General features: G+C 42.9%; 1 protein-coding gene across 9 annotated transcripts in view; it reads right to left on the bottom strand.

Annotated features, from left to right (window-relative positions):
* TCP11 (t-complex 11) overlaps nucleotides 1-16,157 on the bottom strand; it is a 155,561-nt gene that overhangs the window by 36,947 nt on the left and 102,457 nt on the right. For 5 of the 9 annotated variants that reach the window (XM_073224678.1, XM_073224679.1, XM_073224684.1 and 2 more), the window contains exons 1-3: nucleotides 3,968-4,082; nucleotides 3,549-3,614; nucleotides 738-834 (exon numbers count right to left, since the gene is read on the bottom strand). In XM_073224678.1, the coding sequence (XP_073080779.1) occupies nucleotides 738-834; nucleotides 3,549-3,614; nucleotides 3,968-4,043 (239 nt within the window). In that variant the 5' untranslated portion in view covers nucleotides 4,044-4,082. Of the gene's footprint in view, nucleotides 1-737; nucleotides 862-3,485; nucleotides 3,865-3,967; nucleotides 4,104-16,157 lie in introns of those variants that run through there. The other 4 variants (XM_073224686.1, XM_073224687.1, XM_073224682.1 and 1 more) reach the window with 4 other exon arrangements.

Below are 16,157 nucleotides of genomic sequence, written 5' to 3'. Positions count from 1 at the left end.
GACCCCAAAGATGTGATTCCTGGCATTCACACCCTGATGTAATCCTTTCTCCTGGAGTGTGGGCTGTGTTTAGAGTCCCTTCTAGCAAACAATATAGCACAGTGGATGGTCTGCCACCTCTGAGAGTAGAACAAAGGGTCTATGCTTTCTGCCTCTGCACTTGGGGTATGGAAGCCAGCTGCCATTTGTTAAGGAAGTGAGGGAAGCTCTGGCCAACAGTCCACAGACTGACTGCAACCTCATGAGACTTTGAGCCAGAGGCACACACAGCCAAACCATGCCCATGTATCTGACCCACAGAAACTATGTCATAGTGAACACTGTGATTAGCTGCTAAGTTTTGGGATACCTTGTTATGCAGCAATAGACAGCTATCACAAGTTACTCCACATCCGTTAGAGAGGATTCGAAACCCACCCAATTCATATTTTATTAACTGGAATCCCAGGGTGAACATTCCAACAATTGCTCTGACTTACTCACTGGTTAAAAAACGTTTGCTTCCTGACCCTCTGATACTAATCATTACAAATTATTACTCTTCTGTTTAAGTTATTGAGACCTCTTAAGGCTTATATTCGAACACTGAATTCTCCCCCCTCCCCAGTTTTATTAAGAAATAATTAAGTGATTGTATTACTAAATAAAAATGCTTCCAGTCCAGTCAGAAGTCATTAGTCCTAAATACCTACACTAAATACCTATGAATAAAATAGGAAAATGAGAAAATCCTGTACCTGCTTGGAGGTAAAACCTGGTCTTCCACATGGAAATCATGATTTTTCCCAGTCTTGTTGCTCAGCTTGGAAACGTCATTAACTCTATCTTTCAGACCTGTGACAGAAAACACATAGTGTACACCTGAAATTAATATATGTCAGTTTTTTAAAAAGGAAGTTTTGATGGGCAAGAGAAAGTCTAAATTTCTACTTTATTCAGAGACTGACTGTACCGAGTAGGCTCCAGATTTAGATTCATCAAACTCATCCTACATAAATTCACTCAACCATTCTAGTCAAAACTCTAGGCCCTGTGACAGTGCCTCTCACAGTAGACCAGTATGGGAGTAAGGGGGACAAAGAAGCTATTTTTATAAAAAACAGAAAATGAAATTGATTAAAAATCTTTCTCTTAAAAAGTAAAATAATAATTAAAGCATCAAAGAAACAATAATATGTGAACTGCAAAAATAATGTATATCTAAGGGTATTTCATTTCACTGTCCTCTTTCTGCCTCTGCTGAATGTTAAATTCCCCATACTGATGGTACTGAATGGCACTAACGTCATTTGGTCTTCTAAAGCAGTAGTTTCCAGATTTTAGATTTCACAGACTAACAAAATTTCCAGAAAGATTATGAGCTGACAACTTGCCAACTTCTTGTTTTGCCAAGTACAAACAGTGAAACATGTAGATAAACAAATGAAAAATCCACTCTACCGCCACCAAAACCATTATTTCAGAAAAGATGGTTAAACCTCCAAAAAGAGCAGAAAGAGAATATTGTCAGAATAAAGAGTAGTCCTTTAAATTGAAGCAAGTTAGCTTTAGGGAAAAACTCATTACAGTATCTTTATTTCATTTCACTACATATTGCTAAGAACTTTGTCACATACTCAGGTAAGTACTTGGGAACCAGTATTCTAAGTTCTTAACAGAGACCCGGCTGATAGCATTCTCACGTAATTGTCATCTGGTAGTTATAATGATTACTTAGCATACAAAACAAAGTTGCACATAATAAATCCTACTTTCTCACTCTTTCAATGAAGCTTCATAATTTATTCACAGAAAGGTGGCTCCAAGATGTGGAGGGGATATAAATGAACTAAGATAGGCCATGAGTTGATAACTGTTGAAGCTGGATGATGAGTAAATGGGATTCATTGTACAAGTTCCTTTACTTTTATAAATATTTAAGTTTTGTGTAAGATTAAAAAGTGTAAAAAAGGAGAGCTACTGTGGAAAAGATACAGGAGACTGCTTTTGTTCTTAGAAGATACCTGATGAAGTTTTAAGTCATGACTCAACCTTACAGTAAGAAAAAAAATACACAGAGAGCAAGCATGCACTCAGAGTGGCATTTACTGTATTTTTTTTTTTACTTTCCACAAACCTGAAATATTTCAAAATAAGGGGAAAACATGATTACAGAATTTACCAAAATGCCACTGAGTCCCTGCTTAGTGAAACATAAAGGGGAACTGAACCTCAAGTGGATAGTTGGAGTTCCCTTTAGTTCTGCAGCCTCTCGTTAAGTCTTTCAGCCAAACTGGGGAAACATAAATATGTGAACAGGCTTACACTAATTCACTAATGTGAAATGAGAACGAAAAGAAAAGTGTTCAAACGGAGATTGCGCTATAGCAGCTTATTGAAAGGACTGTGGGAAGTATTACACAAAGAAACACCACCTCCTTTGACAAAACTGTGTTGCTCACAAGCACCACTGCACTCTGCAACTCCAAGAGCTGTCACAACCAGGAAAGGGAGGGCTCAAAGAGATTGGAAGTAAAATGCAACTGCAGTACATTTTTAAAATCCTGATCCCAAGGACAAAGAAGTTTCAACACAGTAACTTAACCAAGTCCAACTAATATACGTACTTTCAATTTTATTTTTCTTAAAAAGGAAGTTATACTTTTGGAGAGTTGTTTTACGTTTGAGTCCATTTAAATAGCCACCTCAAGAACTTAAATTGTTTAGATTGTATTTACAAGAAATTGACTTTCACCCCACATCAGCTTCTTAACTACTGGATAAATTCTGAAGCACCCAATTTGCTGCTTTGGTGCCATTTTGTTAGCCAGCAGCGACCCCATGTGGCGACAAGAGAAACAACCGCAATTCAACCATGTAGTAAGGCCTTGAGCTAATTTTTCCCATTTCAATGTTCAAGAATTTAACTCAAGTTGTTGCATGTGGACAGCTCTTCAGATTGATGACTGTTTGAATTCTCTGGAGATGACTGTAAGAGAAACGCAGGATGAGTCTCAGTGAAATTAGACTTACCTATGTGTGAGGAGAGCCTGTGCCCCAGTAGGTGCATTAGGACATCTACTACAGAAGGGAGCTAAAGACTGAACCCAGGGCAGGATTATTACTTGAGTCAACAAAGCGCCAAGAAAACACAATTCCCATCTGGGGCCATCTGGAGTCTTTAAACCCACCCCAGGTGTCGGCCATCTTCCACCTACAAATTCTAAATACAAGAATAACAAAGATGGCTTTGAACTGGGCCTCAAAGATGTAATGGTGTTTGGATCACTTCTTTTCCCAGGATCAAAATTTTGGAAGAACTTCAATAGCAGGCCTAGGGCCTGTAGGTAGAGATGAGACAGCGGGAGACGAGGAGAAGACCAACCAAAAGAGGAGACGGAGGGTGGGCGAGAGCTGCGGGCCGCAGGCCCCCGAAGGCGCAGGGGCCGGGAACACGCGCCTCCCGCCGGCCGAGACTACGCGCCCGCACGGCGGGGCCGGCCGACGGGAAGGGCGGTTATCCGGATCGCTCTGGTATTCCCAGGTCGGTCCTGATGTTTCGAGCTTACAGGATCCGCTCTCCGCATCCTTCAGGGGCACGCTGTCCTCGACGTCAGGCATTTTGTTGATGGAATCTGGGTTGGGGAGAAACGGCGCGCTGTTGGCGTCGGGGGAAGGGGGCCTGGGTTCCTCACGTCGCACTCGACCCGGACAAGTGAGGCAGGTGGGCAGCTCCTGGGTCTCTGAGGGGACGGAGAGGGGCAAAGGAGCCTGAAGGCGGCGGGCGGGGTCAGGGACCGGAGGGCAGTTAAGCCCTGGGCACGCCGCAAGCGAAAAGGCCAGAGGGGCCACGGCGCGGGGCGGGGCGCGCTGGGCAGGGCCCTTACGCGACTGCGAGGCCACCTTCCGGCAGGACACGCCCGCCGCAGGTCCGCTCCGGCTCCGGCGGCAGGGGGAGCCCACGGCGCCGGGGCTCGGGCCCTCTCACCTTCTCCCCGACGGCAGGCCGTCGACTCCGGCGTCTGCGCGGTGGCCGCGCAGCCTCCAGGCCGGGGCGGTACCATCGCGGCGGCGCGGCGGCGGGCGGCGGGCGGCGGCCAGGAGGGGCCTGGCGGCGGCGAGGAAGCTACCGGTCCCACGCTGCGCGCACCCCTGCCCGCGCCGCCGGAGCGCCGGGTGGGAGAGTCTGGGATTTGAAGACCAACCGTGGCTGGTCTCCCGGGGGCAACCGGGCGGGGTCACGTGCCGACCCGAAACCACAGCCAGCCACCTGCCCCGAGGGTGGAAGCTGTGGGCTCATCCACTGGGGGCTCGAAGCCCCCAGGCCTCTGGTTACGTGGTCGCTAGGTCCTGTCCCTACCTGGCATCTCCTGTCCCTAAACCCGGAAAAAGGTCACCCGGAAGTCTTTAGGAAGGGAAGGAGCATTGGGTTCAGTTCTTTTGCAGCCTGTTCATATAGCTCGGAAAACACAGAACTACCTGCAAGGTAGTTCAACCTGGACACGTTGTGACAGGAGGACCATTCTCCCTTTCTACAGTGTGGAAACAACCTTTGCTAGGTACTGGCCAGTAGAGGCATGGCATTTGGGAGGCAGTATAGCCTCTTCTCACTGGATTCCTATCCTGGAGCTCATCTGTGACCTGGGGGCTGGCCCTTGTTCTCCTGGCTCGTGGTCACTGGCCTTTTCTTGATTTCAGGTCTACTCTGATGTCCCTGGAGTGAAGACCTGGAGTGACCCCCTCCACTCTAATCCCCACACTTTTGGGGTGAGGGAAGAAAAGGAAGTTTCCACTCCATACTCTCCCATCCCTCTTCATTACTCTGACTTGATTTCTTACCACAAAACATTTTTTGGAAAAAAAAAAAAGCATAAGATGAAAGTATTGCCTGTAAGAAACCAAATTCTCATAACCCTTGCCTTGTTAGTGTGGAATGTGGGTTTTTCTGGTGCAACTCATGCGTTTTAAAGGGGGAAATTATGAAGAGGCCCAAGAACATTTCTGCCTAAGAAAGTCCGCTCTACTCTGAGGCCCAGGCAGATACAAGGGGAATGTCCTAGTAAACTTATTGTTTAGCTGGAGAGTGTCTCAAACCAATACATGCTAAACCTGCCCCTCGCCCTCTCACCCTTTCCTGGTATTTCCCTCAGGGATGTCAACTGTGAAGCAGACTGGCCTTCACCCCAAACCCAGAAGAGAGGGGAAGTTGCACAACTTCATCAAAGAGTCAATGAAAACATGATTCATCATTAATCCGTAGGGAGATATTTAGATTGAGTTGTTGATTTCTCTTTAAAAAAATCCAGAATTCTCTTTGGGCATTTTTATTTCTGGGAGAAAGCTTGCAGAATGAAACCAGTTCATTTGCCCACAAAAATGGCATTGCCATAAAACTCTCCTTGCTGATGCCTGAATTACCCCTGCAGTTCATTCATATACATTACAGAGCCTCCTTCAAGTGCTCCCTTAATACGCAGATTCTCTGGAAGGGACAGTGGAAGAAATAGCCCTGTGGCAGCCCATGGTGGAAGGGAGGGAACTGAAGCCAGAAGAACAGTAAAGGATGGGAGTAGGAGAGAAAGAAAGAATTAGAGTTTTCCCAGGGTTGTCCTGGGGACAGCATTTCATGATCTTTATCATTTAATAGTTATCAGAACCAACTAGGCAAAGTTAAAGTTGAGGGGAATAGAAAGATGATGTTAGAGATATACCCTCCTCCCCTATGGGGTCTTAGTTAATAGTAACTGATTTTTGTTTAATGATTTACAAAATGCTTTTACATTGCAAATCCATATGCTCTACACACAATCCTACCTGTTCAGTAGGCAAGGTGGGTGTTATTTTGGACCACTTAATGGATGAGCAAACTGGGGGATCAGAGAGATTTCAGGAGTTACCACAAGTCACATGTCAAGCAAGGCCTCAGCCCCTGGTCATATGCTTTTTCTTAATTCACACTGTCTCCCTGACTCTGGCTGAGAAGCTGTATAAACAAGAAAATATAACTAAGAGAAGGTGGTATAAGTACCAGAGCTAGGGATACAAACAGGAAGTGTTACTGGAGGTCAGCGAAAGGGTGAAAGATCTTCCAGATGTTTGGGTCAGCTCAAACACTGCCTTTTGCCAGGATTCTAAGCAACATTGGGTTATTGATCTGGTCTGTGGAAACGGGTCACCTGTCAGCCTGCCTCCCTCTCAACCTCAGGACCCTCTTTAAATTCTCCTAATGGGTAAGATTTGATTTCCACGTATGTGCCTTATTTAGCAGGAATGCCCCTCCTGAGTAATTTAACACATTTACCCTATAAAAGTGCACATATTGCAAAAGACCCCTAAAACAAGTATTTCTCAAGCAACACAAGGACAGAAGTAAAAGTCCTGTTTCCTCTCACAGTGCAGTGTGCCCAAAGCTATCCAACCTTGGGTTCCCCTTTTATATTAAAATGTCATGACTTTCATCTTCTATTCATAATATAACCATATTCGCTTTAATACTAAAGTCTATTTGCTGTCCTCAAATCTTTGAGTAGAATTCTTGTTCCAGGAGGAATGGATTCCTATACTCACTGGCATAGCCTTATGAGTATATACACCCTGGTTTGAGAGTAAATCTAAGGGGATATTAGGCCTACAGTTAGAATTTTCCTACTCCTCATATATGTGAGCTTTAACTCAAGTCCAATCGTATAATCTATTCTTATTTGTTAAATATTGTCATGGGTACACTACCCCACAAAAACACATTGTACAGAAAGTTGGTCCTACCCACAAAGACATTTTGAAAGAGAGGTGGATAAAGAGAAAGGTAAGAGAAATGCTCCTAAGTGGCTGAAAGAAGTACAGAATCAAAGAACTTAAAACAAATTCTGAATATGGATCTGCTAGCTTTATAAACAAAACAACATAGCAGAAATGAAAGCACCTCATTTTACAAAGAAACATCTTAAGCTCAGTGAGGTTAAATGACTTGGCTACGGTCACCACTGGTTTATGGAAAATTCAGGACTAGAATCCATATCACAGTGTTTACTCCATAATATATAAAGCTAAGCAGGAGTCTAATGCTGTAAATAAATATTTGCATTTCCTAAAGAAAAATGTAAATGACAGAACATGGAATGGAAAAAGTTTAAGAGATGAAGTTAAATAGAGGCCAACACTACAAGTAGAATATGGTACAGTGGAAGATAAATAGTCAAGTGAAGTGGTAGGTGTAAGGCTGGAGGCACTGGAGGGAGAAGGGCGAGGACAATGCAGGCAGAGCAGAGACAGCACCAAGTAGTTCTGTGCCATATGGGAAAGGAACGAACAGCTCTTCCTGGATTCCAGTCCCATGACATGCTGACAAACCCCAGATGCAGACCCCCCTCCATCTGGAAGGAGGAGACCTCTGGCTGTCCATCAACTGACCCTGAGCCAATAAAAAATTCCCCACATACCCCTAGAGCAGCCCACTTCCCCCTCCCTTCCCTGTTCTCTTAAAAACTCCCCGCCTCCCCTCCTGAGTGTGACTTCCCCAGCCTTTGATACCCAGACTGGGGAACATGACCCGGGAATTGTGCTCAAATAAACTGCCTGGCCCTTTGTTGCCTCTCATCGCCTGCTTATTTTGGTTGGAATTTATCTTACATTTTAGAATTTATCTTACAGTAGGGACAAAAAAATACAGTGTGGGACAATTAAATGGAACCTTTGGAGTCATGTAAACCGGGACTGACTTCATTATAGCCTCCTTTATGGCACAGAACCCCATGTCAAAATGATTTGCTTTACTCTTTCGACAGATGGGTTTGCTTCACAGAACCCAAGAGGAGTATGAGGAGGGCTGAAGTAATCTGGGAGCAGCTGGACATAGCCCTTTGAAGCTCAAAGTGAAGTGTGGTGGATGGAGAAACCATTACAAATCTTTTAAGGAAGGGGGCTCAAAGAGGGGATAAAACATTCTGGCGGCAGCACTGACTGCCTGCTTCTCCAGCCACATCTTGCTCCACCAGCAATACTTAACACCCTGCTCCTTCCTGCTTCAGGGTCTGTGCACACGCTCTCCTTTCCACCTAATGTTTCTTCCTCTCACCCACTTTCATCCAGCTGATGCCCTCTTGCCCTTCAGGTCTAACTTACAAGGCCCAACTTCCTAAGAGAAGCTTCTCTGGCTCTCCATTAGCTCAAGAACACCCTCTGCTTTTTCTTCAAAGCACACACTACAGGTTGTAATTACACGTTTGTTTGCATAATTAACTTTTATTAAATGTTAACTCCACCATAAGACTGTAGGCTTTCTGAGAGCGGGGACTGCATGCATTCCACTCACCACTGTGCCTGGGTCACGGTAGGGAAAACGAACGAAAAGGCACACTCAGAGGCAGCAGCAGTGCTGGAGAGCGAGCGCTATAGGACCCGCCACCGCTTCCCACACACACTCAAGAAGTCAGGCAAAGTGTATCTCTCTGGACCCCGTTTTGGTTACCAGTGCCTGTCCTTCTGTCTCATGGACACATTTCCTCTCTTTCTGTCTCTCCTCTGTCCTTAGTTTCATGCATGTCTTTTAAATCAACAAAGAGATCATCTGAGAGAAAAGGAAGGAGTTCAGGGTCCGGTGGCAGGGCGGGCCCTTCTGAATGGGAAGGTGGCAGTAGGGGGCAGCGGCACCCTGAGAGTGACTTAGAGGCAGGCTCTTGGTGAAAGACAGGAAGTCTCCGCCCACCCGCCACCGTCCAGCAAGCCATGGTCAGCAGCAGCCCAAAGTCACAAAAACTGACTTTAAAAGTCCTCCTAAGAGCTACATCTTACGACTCCCCAAAACAATCATGCCTTGTGCCTCAGGACACCGCACGAGTTACACACTTAGAGCAGTTTCCACAGAACCGCATTCAGTTGGTTTTAAACTCTGGGGAAAGCTGGCAGCCTCTTTGCGGGTTTTTTTTTTTAAACTATTTAGAGGGACAGTTAAACCTTTATGGGCCCCAGAAATGTACGTATGCAGACATAAATAAGGATCATTCTTCATCACCGGAGAGAATCCACTTTCTGGCAACAGACATATTTTTCTGCTATCACAGGACAGAGTAGAGCTCATGTCTGAGAGCCCTTAGGGCAGGTGATGGGGGGTCAGCATGAGCAGAGTTAGAACTTTCACCCTACGTTCTCAAAACAAACAGGCCTTGGGCTTAGATGGTCTTAAATAAATCACAAACTCCCAAAGCCTTCCCAGAAAGGCGCCAGGATTTTAGGCCAAGAAAACTCATCTAGCCCTCTCTCTCCTTGTGTTTCTTTGGGCCTAAGTGGTCCATTTGTCAGAGTCGTGACTTTTATTCCCATTCTCACCACACAATACAATGCATTCACATATTTACGCTGCAATGTCCTTGAATGGTTGGAATAATTTGTTTTAATCCAATAATATCATTAAATGCACCAGGGGGCTCTCTTCTTAAAGGAACCTTTGAATAAACTCTTGTTAAGTGAATCAGTCTTTTGTAAAGGCAAATCATCAGCCACCAATCTGCCCAATCAGCAGCTGTCCAAATCTGAGATTTCACATAGGATAGTTTCTTAAACCAGGTCCACTTTAGATAGTGGCCTGTGAATTTTCTTTCTTTTTCTGACTTTGGTAACAAGCTTTCCTGAATAGACGTTATTGGGCAGGGATGAAGGAATCTCAAACGCTTGAGACATCAATCAGTTCCAGTCATTCTTGTCATCCATAATTCTGTACAACCAGCAGCCTAAAGCAAAGCATAATGATCTCCTGACAAAGAATCCAGCCACATAGATGGAGGGCCATCTATCTGAGGTCAGTTTCAAAAGAAATGCAGAGTGGGATTTTAAAAAAATTATTGTAGTTTTTTTTACTGAGGTAAAATAGCATATTTATCATTTTAATCACTCGTCAGTGTACAATTCAGTGGCATTAAATAAATGAAATTCACAATGTTGCATAACGATCACCACTATCTATACCCAAACTTTTCATTATCCCCAACAAAACCTCCATGCCCATTAAACAATAACTCCCCACCCTTCCTCCCAATCTTCCCCTTCCCCCCATGGCCTGTGGTAACCTCTATTCTACTTCCTGTCTCTATGAACAGAGAACAGTTTTAAGCTCCAGTTTTACTTCAGGGCTTTTTTCTTCTCATGGAGTCAGGGGAGAATGAGGACATTGCAGCCATCCGCTTTCGCCTTGTAGGTCCTCCGCACACCCCTTTCCTCCACTGTGTATGCCATGAAGCCAGAGCTCATTTGAATGGTTTAAGCTTGCAGAGGGCTGCAGCCCCTAGCTGGAACAAAAGGAGGTCACTGGGTCTGAGTTTCTGTTACAAGCTCAGGAATGGCAAGAATTTTCTAACTTCAGTGGTCTGAGGAAGGAGGAGCATGATGAGCTAGAGGGCTGTGTCTGAGGCCCGCATGTAGCTTGCATGTGGCTCCTGATCAGCACCCAACAGCTGTCAGGACTAAAAGATGGGAATGCAGGAAAAGGCATGGAGGGCTCCCTGGAGCACCCTCAAATTCCATGCTGTGGAATTTCTTACACTGAAAAGCACTAACTAAACCATTCATAACCCCCGCAGAATTTACAGCTCTTGTACCCATTTGTGGCCAACAGAGACATGCTCAGAATGACACATCTTTCAGTCTCGGTTTTACTTTGATCCAATTGCTTGGAAACTCTCAAGTGAGCCAGCCTCCCCTGCACTGCACCCCACTTCTCCAATGCACAACTCAGGCTAACAGGAGACTTGGCTTATGAAATCTGATTTTTAATTGCTTCAAGAACTCCTTGGGCCATCCCCACCAGCCTCGCCTCCCCAACCCCAGGGCTGTGAGTCTGCTGGGGCTTTTAGGACCACTAGGGCACAGAGAAGCAGTGAGCTATGGGGTGGTGGAAGGGGAATTGCCTCAAAAGCAGAAGCCTGAGTTCCTTCTGCTGCCCATTTCCTGGTGACTCTGGGTAAGTCACTGCACAGCCTGGGCTCATTTCCCTCAAGGTAGGAAGTTAGAAGTAGCCTTGTGGGAGCCGGGGTGAGAAGCAAGGCTTTCTGCTCTCTGAAATTCTTGAAACAGGAAACAAAGCCCTTTGTGTTCCATACACACAGACATTAATGCAAAGACAGCAGAGGAAATGTGGGAAAAGAGGAGAGTGGATGGGTGTAGTTGAGGTGTATTTTAGGACAGATTGAGAATGAAGTTTTGGTTGGATCTTTATGAGGAAACAGGCAGCGCGCAGATGGAAAAAATTGGCTGCAATTAAGGAGAGAGTAAGACTAATCGATAATAAGAATGGAGCCAGGAGTCATGGTTGATAGATGAAATATTAATACTAATACTGACAACACTTATCACATGCTTCCTATGAGCCAGGTCCTCAGAGGCCATTCACATGAATGTGCTGCTATCATTCTAGCAACAACCCTATGACAAAATGTGGTTTTACACCCAATTCACAGATGAGAAATGAAGTATCCTGCCCAAGGTCACACGTGTGAATAAGTGGTAAGAGAGGAACTTGAATCCAGGGAGTCTGACCTTGGCCCTTGACCAGTCTTTTATATCACCTCCTGAAAAGTGGAGTGTACAAATGGGTCCAAGAGCTGTAACTTCTGCAGGGGTTATGAATGGTTTAACCAGTGTTTTCCGTGTCAAAAATTCCATAGCATGGAATTTGAGGGTGCTCCAGGGAACCCTTCACATCTTTCCCTGCATCCCATCTCTTAGCCCTGACAGCTGATGGGTGCTGATTGGAGGTCACATGCAGGCTACATGCAGGCCTCAGACACCAAACCAGACATCTAGCTCATTTTTGAGAGGTGCCCAGGAGAAAAGCAATACAAGTGGAGGCCAGAGCTTTAACAAATACCTGCAAGTGGTACTCCTATTCTTGATCAACTGTGATACTGAGAGGATGAAGATGTGGGTCAGAAACAAGCAGAACTATCCAGGTGCATATAGCAATGTTGTCAGTTGATCTGACTTTGCACATGTTAAATAATAATATTGAACACTTACTATGTGCCAGACATTGGACTAAGGGGCATCACATACATTATCTCATTTAGTCCTCTCACTGATGGTACAAAGAAGGATAATGCATGTTATACAGGAGAAGAAAATGTGGCACCAAGAGCTTAAGGGACTTCCCAGCTTGTAAGTCTCAAGACTAGGAGCTCAAACACAAGCCGTGTGTTCTCAGACCAGCTCAAGAGTTGCCTACCCCAAGCAGCTTTCCTGACTGTCCCTCAACAGTCATGTAGTGGAACCTTTGGTCATTTCTGGTATGTTTGGTCTAAGGTTACTTCTTTGAACTAGTTTGTAGTTGAAACTAGTATTTATAATCAGTGCTTCTGAAAGTTGCTAAAACATTATCTGTTGCCTTGAATGGAGGTTTAAGTTTACTATGTGCATATTGGCATTAACTTAGCCCAACTAGAATAAAGCAGTGCCTCTGGTTTTTACATGCCCAGCTCATTCCTACCATACCCAATTCCATGGAGATGAAAGAGCTTTTATTGGAAGAAGATGTCATCTAAGAATTTCATAGCTAGAGAGGAGAAGTGAATGCCTGACTTCAAATGTTCAAAAGACAAGCTGACTCTCTTATTAGGGGCCAGTGCAGCTGGTGACTTTAAATGGAAACCACTGCCTATTGACCATTCTGAAAATCCTAGGGCCCTTAAGGATTATGCTAAAGCTACTCAGCCTGTGCTCTGTAAAGAGAAACACAAACTGCAGATGATAGCACATCTGTTTACAAAATGCTATACTGAAGAATTTAAACCCACTGTTGAGACTTACTACTCAGAAAAAAAGATCTCTTTTTATTACTGTGCATTGATAATGCACTTGGCTACCCAAGAGCACTGTTGGAGATACGAGATGAACATTATTTTCATTGCTAATATAGCATCCGTTCTGCAGCCCTTGGGTCAAGAAATCATTTTGACTTTCAAGTCTTATCATTTAAAAAATATATGTCATAAGGCTACAGCTGCCTTATGGATCTGGGCAAAGAAAATTGAAAACCCTCTGGAAAGAATTCACCATTCTAGATATCATTAGAATTTATGTGATTCATGGGAAGAGGTCAAATTATCAGCATTAACAGGAGTTTAGAAGAAGCTGCATGGATGGCTTGGAGGGATTCAAGACTTCAGTGGAGGAGGTGACTGCATAAGTGGTGGAAATAGCAAAAGAATTAGAATTAGAAGTGGGGCCTGAGGATGTGACTGAATTGCTGACATCTCATGATCAAACTTGGTCGGATGGAGAATTGCCTATTGTGAATAAAGCAAGTGGTTTCTGGAGATGAAATCTACCCCTGATGAAGACGCTGTGAAGATGGTTGAAATGACAACAAAGGACTCAGAATATTACATGAACCTAGTTGATAAGGCAGCAGCAGGGTTTGAGAGGATTGACTCATTTTGAAGGAAGTTCTGCTGTGGGTAAAATGCTGTCAAACAGTATCACATACTGGGAGAAATCATTCATGAAAGAAGAGTCAGTCAATGAGACAACTTGATTGTCTTATTTTAAGAAATTGCCACAGCCACCCCACCCTTCAGCACCCACTACCCTAATCAGTCAGCAGCCACCAACATCGAGGCAGGACCCTCCACCAACAAAAAGATTAACACAAGCTGAAAGCTCAGATGACATTTAGCATTTTTTAGCTAGTATTTTAAATTAAGGTATGTACATTGGTTTTTTAGACATAATGTTATTGCACACTTAATAGACTACAGTATAGGTAAACATAACTTTTATATGTACTGGGAAACCAAAAAAGTCCATTTGACTCACTTTATTGCAATATTCACTTTATCCCTGTGGTCTGTAATTGAACATGCAATATCTCTGAGGTGTGCCTGTGTAGTTAAATGAATGAGTGAGAGAAGCAATAAATGAACCTAGTTTCATAGATTCAGAGGATGGTATAACACTTTTAAAATCATCTAATCCAAGTCTTCTTTCTTTCTTTTCTACTCTGCTGAGAAAAGAGCAAGAGTTGTTAGAAAGGTGAATAGTAATTTTCCATCTAATTAGGGCTGACACCATCTAGTGCCTGGGGGCAAGCATCTTCAGTCTGTGAGGCTAGCATCTCGTAGGCCACACCCAGTCCAAGCTGGAGAGCAAAACACTAGAACAACTTGGCCTCCAAGCTAAATAAAACTTCAGCACCAGTTAATGATAATAATGGGGACTTGCTGAGAAACATACAAAATTTTATATGAAGATTGTTTTTAAGTCCAAAATATCTTTGAATGTAATATTTGGTTAATATTTAATATTGTCTGGTTTTCATGAATAAATTTTGGGAAATATATGGTTAAATCTCTATGGGCTTTAGCATGGAGACCTCCATCTGTATCCCTCTTTGGACATATGGCCAAGACTACCGACAGCTTCCTTTGCTGGGGACACACCTCTCTAAAAATTCAAAATTGCGAAGTGAAAGATAGGAAGCATTGGTAAACTTCACAACTCCCTTACAGTGCATTTAGGAGTTCTTGTCTATACTTTTTACATAATATTTTGTTTCTTTTAAAATCAACTTGAGATATAATTTTCATGAATAAAATGTACCAATTTTAAGCATACATTCTGATGAGTTTTGACAAATATATACACCAGGTCACTATCACCACAGTCCAACAGAATACTTCCATCTGTTTCCTTGTGCCCATTTCCACTCAATTCCCATTTCCTTATCCCAGGCCCCAGGCAACCAGACCTGTTTTCTGTCACCATAGATTAGTTTTGCCTGTTCTAAAACTTCACATAAATGGAATTATACAATATCAAGTTGTATTAAGGCTGCCATAAAACACCATAACTGGGAGGCTTCAACAATAGAAATTTATTTTCCTTCAATATGTGAATTTGCAGACACAATTCAGTCCATAACAGAAGTCTTCTGTGTCTGACTTCTATGACTTAGCATAATGTTTGTGTGATTCACTCATTTTGTGGCATTATTGATAGTTTTAGCCCTTTTATCACAGAGTAGGAGTCCATTGTATGACTGTGCCACAGTTTGTTTATCCATTTATCTATTGATGGATATTTGGATTATTTCTAGTTTTTTACTATTATGAATAAAGCTCCTATAAATATTTTAGTATGTCTTTTTGTGGACATATGTTTTCATCCCTTGAGTAAATCCTAGGATTGCAATTGTTGTATTATATGTATGTTTAATTTTATAAGAAACCACCAAGAATTTCTCCAAAATGGGCGTCTCATTTTACATTTGCACCAGCAGCGTACAGAAGTTTCAGTTTTTCCACATCCTTATCAACATTTGTTATTGTCAGTCTTTTTTTTTTTTAAGCCATTCTAGTAAGGGTTTAAGTGGTTTCTTGCGGTGGTTTTAATTTGCATTTCCTTGATGAATGATAATGTTGAGCACCTTTTTGTGTGCATTTTTGTTACCTTGCCTCCTTTGGTAAAGCATCCCTTCAAATCTTTTGCTCATTTTAAAAATTGGATTGAGTTGTAAGAGTTATTATTTTCCTATTATTGCATTGTAAGAGTTCTTCACATATTTCAAATATTACTCCTTTGTCAATTATATGCTTTTGCAAATATTTTTCTCCCAGTCTGTGGCTTTTCATTCTCTTGATAGTCTGTTTCATAGAGAAGTTTTTCCTTTTTCATTTTAAGTCTGGTTTATCAATTTTTCTTTATGGATCATACTTTGGTGTCATGTTGTCTTGAGTAAAGAGTTGTACTTCTTCCTTTCCAATACAGATGCTTATTTTTCTTGCCTTATTGCACCAGCTAAAACCTTTTGCAGTATGTTGAACAGAAGTGGTGACAGCAGGTATACCTTCTCTTGCTCCTCATCTTAAATAGAAAGTATTCAGTCTCACCATTAAGTACATGTTAGCTGTAGGTATATCATAGATGTTCTTTACCAGGTTGAGGAAATTCCCTTCTACTACTAGTTTGCTTCGAGTTTTTAATAAGAAGTGGCTGTTGTATTTTTGTCAAAAGTTTTTCTGCCTCTGTTAAGATGATCACATGGCTTTTCTTTCCTACTTTGTAAATATTATGAATTGTATTGATTTTCTAATGTTAAGTCAACCTTGTCTTCCTGGAATAAACTCCACTTGGTATTTTATATATTTACATATTGTTGGATTTGATTTGATAAAGTTGTTTTAGGAATTTTTGCA

The sequence above is a fragment of the Manis javanica genome, chromosome 16 (assembly GCF_040802235.1).
Source record: "Manis javanica isolate MJ-LG chromosome 16, MJ_LKY, whole genome shotgun sequence".
Taxonomy (NCBI): domain Eukaryota; kingdom Metazoa; phylum Chordata; class Mammalia; order Pholidota; family Manidae; genus Manis; species Manis javanica.
Note: the sequence above shows the minus strand (reverse complement) of the source record. Positions and strands in the feature narration are given on the sequence as shown.